Below are 8,249 nucleotides of genomic sequence, written 5' to 3' on the forward strand. Positions count from 1 at the left end.
GTGATTCAGCCAGCACACAATGCAAGTTCACAAAATCAACAGAGCAGGCAGAGGGGAAGAGTACGGACTGATTCTTCACTGTCACTCAAAGTACAAAAACTAGAACTAAGGGGTATCAAATGAAGCTGATAGAAATCAGATGCAGAGAGAAAAAACAGCCGGAGCCGCGGGCGGCGCCGATCCCGATCCCGCCCCGCGCTGGCGTTGCCCGAGGGCCCGGGCAGCGGGGCCGCCGGGAAGAGCCGCTCCCAGCCCCGCCGCAGGTGTGCGCCGGGCCCCGAGGAGCAGGTGAGGGCACCCCGGCTTGCTCTGGGGCCGGGGATCCGGGGGCCGCCCCTGAACCGCTTTCCAGAGGGTGGCACGAGACCGGGAGCGGCGCGATGGCCCAGGGCCGTCCTAAAACAGCGATTCTCCTCTTACCTGTTCCTGATGTTGCTCTCTTTTGAATTCTCAGGCCATACCAGATTCTCAGGAGAGAAGCTCTCCAGTGCTCCCGGACAATGGCAGGTAAGAGGAAATGCAAATAAAAGCGCTGCGCACTCCAGGCCTGGGCAAAGGGCACCTCAGGGATGGGGCCTCGCTGCTGTGTTTAGGTGTAACTTTGAGGTCTTACTTTTTCAAACTACTGAAATTACTTCAGTAAGTGATGCCTCGGATAACTCCGGTCTCCCCAAACACTGTGTCCAGGCGCCTTCAGCACCACTGAAAGGGAAACAATCTGGCAGCTTTGCAGAATCAATCTCTTTCAGTCAATCAGTCAATCAGTTACAACCTTTGGGAGCTTGTGGAATCTCCAGGTACTGAGCTCCCTTTTTGCTGAGAGCCAGCAGAAACAGCAAAGCAGCAAAGAGGTCACTGCTCCTGATGTTCCAGACTAAGCTATGGAGCAAGGGTTTTCAGAGTTTATACATGCCTTGAATTCATGGTAGCATTTGACCTGCAAGTTTTAATAATGTTTTTTTGCAAAGTTCTTGTTTCATGGGCACTATGCCCTTGGAGAAACAATCACTACTTGTAAATTAGGTTAAAATGAGCTGTTGTCTCTTCAAACATTCAGCTCGGGTTCTCTTAGTTATCCCTAACAGCCTAAACTTGCCTGTCACTTAGCAGGTGGTGCTCTGGGATGTACATCAGGAGCTGGGTCATGGAGAAACTGAGCTTAGGAGATGCCTGAAGCTTAGTGTTGGCAGTCAGGAACCAAGAGCTGCATGTCTTGTAAATCCAGTCATTTTCAACAGTCCCTGGGAATTTCCCTCACTGCAGTGGTTATGTATAAACAACTACTACCGCATACACACTTGTTTTCACTGATGAAATATTATTTTAAAGAGAATTATTAAAATTGAATAGCCCATATTCAGTAAAATCTTGAACAAGTAAGCTCCGATACATCTTTTTACATCCCTTGAAAAAGCTCCATCCCTGGCTACTCAGCTTACCTTGAATCCACTTTGACAGCAGTTTGAGATACATTAGACAGCCTAATCTCTGAGAAAAAATCCTGTTGCTTTCTATTGAAGTCACTGTTGTGATGCTGAAATGGGGCAGTGGCATCTTAAACATCTACCCCGATGTCGTCACTTGCGCAGCACTGAACTGGAAGATGAGGCGATCCCACGTTGCAGTGGGAAGTTACTCTGAGCTTTCAGAAGTTGTTGCCACAACACTTGGAGGGAATCTAGGCTGGCACTGCTTTGTGGGGATAGTGGAATCAGAGCAACAGAAACATCGACTGAGTAGTGTAGCACTGAGTAGTGCTGCCCTGCTGTGGACCACATCCACTGTCCACTGACTTCCACCTAGGAAAGCCCAGTGTTGCAAAGAATTGCTGGGCTGGGGGCATTCAGCGATTAATGCCTCAGGAGTCACTCACTGCTGCTGAGCAGGAGTCAAATCCTGCCACTGTCACTCTGTTCCAACTAGTTTTGGGCCACTTGGAAAACACACTAGAGAAAAAGGAAGGACCAAGCCCCAGCTCCACAAATTGTTCTGCATCTGCCTCCTGTATTCCAAGTTGTCTTCTGGTTTTCTTTCTGCCTCCAGGGAAAAAGGTCCTGATAGTCTATGCACATCAAGAGCCCAAGTCCTTCAACGGATCTTTGTTGAAGATTGCTGTGGAAGAATTGACCAAGCAGGGCTGCAGTGTCACGGTGTCGGATTTATATGCAATGCAGTTTGAGCCAAGAGCAACAAGAAATGACATTGTTGGTGAGACTAGCCAAAATACACCTTTATCAACAATACTAACTTGTAAGCCCCCCTTTAGGGAACAGAAGGCTGACAAAAGCCTCCCTGGAGCCTTCCCCATGCTGAACAACCCAGCTGTCTCAGTCTGTCTGCATAGGAGAGGTGCTCCAGCCCTTGCACCATCAAGAAATTAATAAGAAACTTATTTCATTAATAAGAAACTTCTATATAACCAGACAGCATTTCCAAAAGTCCACTCCTGAACATGAACTTTGTCTCCCAGTCAGATTACTGAGAGGGAAAAATTCATTAGCACATGTCCACAGTCAATCTCTGAAGTCCATTTCTCGTGGGGAGGAAAAGTCTTCAGATACCATTCTGTGACTTGCTACAGTTTAGTTCACAAGGCTACTGCCTCTGTCTTCTGCTAGAGGCTGATGATCTGCCAGCTGAAGCGACAGACAGGAATCAAGGATGCTTGATTCAGACATCCTTGAATCAGCTCACCCAGTTGCTGTGGGATCAGCAGAGACAGCCAATAGTGGTTCCCCAGCACCTGCCGAGTTTCCCAGTTACAGAGGCTGGAAAGCAGCTCCATCGTGCTTAGGAGTGCATGATGGTCTCAGTAAACCCTAAAGCAGAGGCAGAACAATTAGCACAATTCTCTTAAATCATCCACCTCCATCATCAGAGTCCTGAGCCAAGCTTAGGTCCTCATATTGCACTTGGTATGTTGCTACAGGAAGGTGAAAGTTTAGGACTCTGAGGCTCTACATTCCTCTCTGCTTTAAAATCAAATCACCTTCAGCTGTGATGATGCTGAATATCCACCAAAGAAAAGGAAATGGGGAAAAATGGAAAGCAGTGACTCCATTTACAGCTGTAGATGGCAACCTGTAGTTAAGTCTTATCTGGCTTGGTGCTGGACACAGGGCAAGGAATGACTTCACTTCTACCCACAGGTCGCTTGCACAACTCAGAAGCGTTCAATTATGGTGCGGAGACCTGGGAAGCTTACAAGAGGGGAGGTTTGTCCAAAGATCTGGTTGAAGAGCAAAAGAAGGTGCAGGAAGCAGATTTGCTGATTTTTCAGGTCATTATTTTAAATAGACTTCAGTTGTGTTGTTCGCATTATCTCTAAGTAACACTACAGTAAAAAATGCAGATCAGTAGTACAATTATCTGGATCATTACTACAGCAAATCCAGTAACTGAGTAGCACAATGATCCAAGTGAAGTTAACAGCAAAACTGTTAACTCACCAACACTGTGCCAAACTTACTGTCTGGATACACAAAGACATACATGACCATGGTGTCAGGCAGCCTGTCAGAAAGCAGGGCTAGGCTTATTTTCTGAGAGAGGAGTTCGAGGCAGCCAGCAGGGTCAGGGAAGTGGGCTTCCCAAACGAGATTGTTCTCATTTGTTGCTGAGTTGCAAAAGCAATTGGTAATTGGTAATGGATCTTTACAACCACTCTCCATTTCCTGCTGTGCCAGCGCTGTTCCCAGTGTCTACATGTCCCAGAAGTACTGCATAAGGCAATAGTAGCCTGACATTTCTTTTGTGCCTATTGGCCTTTGACATCATCTGTATATATTCCTCTATCTGATTCTAGATGAAATTTAGGATGTGACCATATTTCAATTAAGCTGTAAGTCATCATCACTTTTACAGTATTGCTTCCCAGAAAAGAGCAGTAAAACATCCCCCAAAGGAAGTGGTTGCTTTCTAATTTCAAGTATGTTCCAGTGCAGTGAAAAAAAAAAAAAAAAGAAATTTAAAAAACTTCTGAAAAACACCATAAAGTAATTCAAAATTTGCTGCAGACTAAACTCACCACTTGTAGAGACAGTAGGGGCTGCCCATTTTCCATTTTTTTTCCACCTCGAATTAAGCCACACATGGTTAAACTTCTACAGAATTTCTTCTTCTGTGTTGCAATGTGTACAAAAGTTTAGGGATAACGATGCATACTGGAATAAGAGCCAATAAAGCGTTCAAGATAATGCAATTAAGACATGATAGCTTTGGGATGTAGTCCCACAGGCTAACTGGAAGATCTATACACTAAGGGTCCAAATGCTGAAGAAATAGTTTCTTCTCAATAAAGGGATTTGGAGTCATGATATCATCAGGGTGAGAAAGTAAGTCTATCTTAAGATGCCCCAGCATTTGTCAGCAGACTGTCAGATCAGAACTGGTCACCTGATGTCAGTCCTGCTAATAAGGCATTAGATCATCTGTTGCTTTTGCATTTCACACATAGGATTCTGTACAGTGATTCTGTACAGTCTTAAGTTTGAATTTAATGGCACCTTCCTGATTTATCATTTTCCAACTTTAATCTGGGTGGAAGCTCTCACATGCATCCTAGTGTTAGTGTGCTGTGGATGCTCAGGTATGGCCCTCAGACTCCTACAATCAGAAAGCACTTCAGGTCCTGTTGCCAAGCATAGTTACTACCTCTGCTGACAGAGAGCTGGAAGAAGGCAGGTGCGAGATCTGAACAGACTCAGAGAATAGGATTTGGCCTGTGAACCAGGTCTAAGGGTGGTCCAGACTCTCTATACTAACCAGGTAATTTACTCTTTGCCTAGTTTCCCTTGTTTTGGTTCAGCATGCCTGCGATCCTGAAGGGCTGGATGGACAGAGTCTTGGTCCAAGGCTTTGCTTATGATTTGTCAAAGTGTTATGATGGTGGTTTGCTCCAGGTATGTTTTTGGGATTATTAAGGTCAAGGTTTGCACAATGTTCTTCTGGGCATTGGTCTTTCTTTCACTTTGTAGTTGTTTAAAGCTCTCACTCTATGCTGTCTTGAAATAAAGGCTTTCAATAAATAAATACTGTTACTTTATTTGAAATAAAGTAACATGTTGAGTAACTTTCTGGCTTGTTCAGACTGTCTGGAGGGTAGTACAATAAGGAGAATGCAGTGGTTCCTAAAGATTTCAACCATCTCATAGAGACCTTTACTTGGCCTACTATATGGGATTTATCATTTGGCAGGAGTATCAGTGTAACATACAGCTTGCAAACAGTTTAAATTGATCCATTTCCTAAAACTTAAGTCTGTCATTATTCCCACCACCACAGCACTGCACATATCTGTCATGACTGACATACTAGAATAGGTGTCAAAGTCCTGTTCTGAGATTAGATGTCTTAAAGTTTAGAATAGAACTATAAAACTTTATCAGAAATCTGGAATATTCAGTGTATGAGCCTCTGTCACAACTATCTACTTTGAACCTTTTCTTCTCTGTAACTTCTAAATTAGGTAAGACCAGCCTCTCTTGATGATGTTTCATAAATTTTTAATTCTACACAGCATGGAAAATTCTGGAGTCCGGCATCTGATGGATCTTATTTAGTAACAGCTGCAGCATCCGGAAACAATCAATATCAGTTTCACATTTATGTTTGCTGCATGTTAATCTCTGCTAGTTCTGATCTTCTCAACAATTCCAAACATTTCAGTTTCTTTAATTTTCAGAAATGGCTGGTTCACTGACATAAATAGGCATAATCCCCAGTGATCACAGCTGCATACAGAGTGCAGGCTCAAGGCACTTGGGATACTGCACTAGAAAATTGTTATTTCAATTACAGAAGCTAAAACTGAGATTAAGAGAATCTGAACACAGGCCCATGGCTAATGCTGTAGTTACAGAAACAAAGAAACATGGTGGTTTAGAACACCTGGGGAATAATTTGTTCTTTATTTATTCATTGGCAAGTGACAAGCTAGCCCAAGTTTGAAGGTGGACTTTAGCAAAGTCTGGGAAAGAAGAAGACACTCCCTCTTCCAGAAATTTATGCTGTCCCAGTTTCCCTGAATATCTCTTGAACTGTTGGGCCATTCTTCTTTAAATGTGTCTAACTCCAGCACCACTGTCTTAATTCTAGGACAAATTATCCCTGTTTTCTTTCACCACTGGAGGAACCAAAGAGAAGTACGCAAGCAGAGGTGATGTTCGTTATCTCCTGTGGCCCATGCAGGTATAATGTATGAATATTTGGTTACTGTTTCCTTTCATTTTTACTATTTATTTTTAACACTTGTTTTAGTGTTTATTTTATAAGAATTATAATAAGAAATTTAAAAAGTGGTCCACTCCAAGCATCTGCAGGTTATAAACAGGGCCTTAAAATCTCAAGACTACTTTAAAAGTTCAGTGAAGTTTAAAGCTGGTTTGTGCCCCTTCCTCCAGATTAGAATTTGGAGACAGCTTATGCTGTCAGCCTTTTCAGTTTCTCTGATGTTACAGGATTTCCTTTATCTCCAGGGTGTGGGATTTCTGTTCCCCAAGGTCACCCGATGTAGGATGCAGGGCAGGAGGGGAGTCACTCATGATCTCCTACCCCCTGCAGTTACCAGATGCCTGCCCCTGAGGAGCTGTCCAGCTCCAGAGCTCGCAAATAAAGGTGACAAAAACATAAAGCACAACACTGAATTCAGAAATACGCAGAGGGAAAATGGCAAGCTGAGTTGATTCCACAGGCAGTAGTAGCCTTCATTCAGAGGGCAAAGGTTAAAAAAAATCCCAAATCCTAATTTGGAAGTAGATGTGAAAGACACTGCAGTTCAGGAACAATCTGAGGAAGTTCAACCAGGACAATGAACGTTAGGCTGTCTCTGATCCTTGCACATTGAACAGAGTACAGCAGCCAAAGAGAAGAGTTCTGTTGGTGTAAAAGCAATTTATTTCCCTTCTCTGATAAATGCACAGATTTACAGAACCTGCCTGATCCTGGGTCAGAGAAACAGGTTCAGATTTGAATCATGCATGTTCTTCAATTGAAAGAGTCACTATTTCCTGAAGCATTTCTTTCCTTGTTTTGCATCCAGCATGGAATCATGCACTTCTGTGGTGTCAAAGTCCTTGAACCTCACATCTGTTATGCTCCAGAAAATGTCTCTGAGGAGAAGAGGAAGGAGATGCTGACTGGCTGGACCCAGCGTCTGAAGACTCTTTGGAAGGAAGAACCCATAAACTGCTCTCCTGAGTGGTATTTCAAGTAGTGTTCAGGTACAAGACTACAGAGAGAAGATTGTTTTTCTCCATTCTTTTGGATGCTCTATCTAAATACCTGAATGCTAATCTCCTAATTCAAATGTATTTTAAGAATCTGGAATACAGCAGCTAGCAGCTTAACTGAAAATATAGCATTTATCTTCATTGATTCCTGAGGGATTCTCATGAAGGATGGGTGCAAAACTCTTTGTGAAGCTCTCCTTGCTCACATAAACAGTGGTATCATCCTGCCTAATTGTGATTGATAAGACATGTGGTATTTCATGGGAGATTATACCATTGCTGCCTGTGAAACAGTAAAGTACATGGCCAAGGTTATTTTAACGCTGTTTGTACCAGCTGCCACTTTTTTTAATTGTCCAGGGAATATGCTGCCCTTACTCACACTTGTTGTTTAAAAGAGCAGGAGTGGCCATGAGGGCCATTATCGGCGGAGGGGCTCGGACAGAATTGCACACAAATCAATATAATTGGCAAAAATGTCCCCTTTATTAGAGGAAAGGCAGCTTATATGCTGCCTGTGGCACAGAGACATGTGATTCTTCCCCAGGTTACATTGGATACATAAGGAAAACATACTGTGGTGCACAGTACTAATTGGATAACAGCAGGTGTCCATAAAACTTGTTTTCCTGTCAAAAGAATTCCTCCTTCACCTTGGCACAAGGCCTGCAGCCATATCAGTGGCACAGTATTTATTTCTATCTGCACCCAGCCATACCAAGGCAAAGGTCGCAGAAATGCAATAGAAATTGTTCACACAATTTCTGTCCTCTGACAGGCCATGAGCTATGAAGCCAGATCATGAGCAGTGCAAAAGGATGTACAGTTGCACAGTGACTTTGACAGCTGGAAAGCCTTGTGGGTAGCCTTGTGCTTTTCCATATATTCACAAAGCAATGTTAAAGCTACAACACGTATCAAAAAAAGGGAAAAACAAATACAAATACTGTATAGTGGTATGTGCATGAATTGCCTTCCTTTGTAGACTGCACCTCCCATTTGTAAACTAAGTACCTTCCT

The 8,249-nt window shown here is 43.3% G+C and overlaps 1 protein-coding gene across 1 annotated transcript; it reads left to right on the forward strand.

Moving 5' to 3' along the window:
• The first annotated feature begins 222 nt into the window (after positions 1–222).
• On the forward strand, positions 223–7,374 carry LOC116793700 (ribosyldihydronicotinamide dehydrogenase [quinone]-like). Its single transcript, XM_032701749.1, has 7 exons — positions 223–288; positions 455–507; positions 2,044–2,208; positions 3,150–3,250; positions 4,788–4,901; positions 6,097–6,189; positions 7,040–7,374. The coding sequence occupies exons 2-7, from the start codon at positions 501–503 to the stop codon at positions 7,211–7,213; spliced, it is 654 nt and encodes a 217-aa protein (XP_032557640.1). The 5' UTR covers positions 223–288; positions 455–500; the 3' UTR covers positions 7,214–7,374.
• Positions 7,375–8,249: the final 875 nt, after the last annotated feature.

This window comes from Chiroxiphia lanceolata, chromosome 1, assembly GCF_009829145.1.
Source record: "Chiroxiphia lanceolata isolate bChiLan1 chromosome 1, bChiLan1.pri, whole genome shotgun sequence".
Taxonomy (NCBI): Eukaryota; Metazoa; Chordata; class Aves; order Passeriformes; family Pipridae; genus Chiroxiphia; species Chiroxiphia lanceolata.

What these genes read in the sequence shown, in the direction of transcription:
- LOC116793700 (XM_032701749.1), top strand. An exon ending in ATGATGGTGGTTTGCTCCAG is followed by an intron (nt 4,902 to 6,096) that starts GTATGTTTTTGG and finishes TCTTAATTCTAG; the next exon opens with GACAAATTATCCCTGTTTTC. An exon ending in ATCTCCTGTGGCCCATGCAG is followed by an intron (nt 6,190 to 7,039) that starts GTATAATGTATG and finishes TTTTGCATCCAG; the next exon opens with CATGGAATCATGCACTTCTG.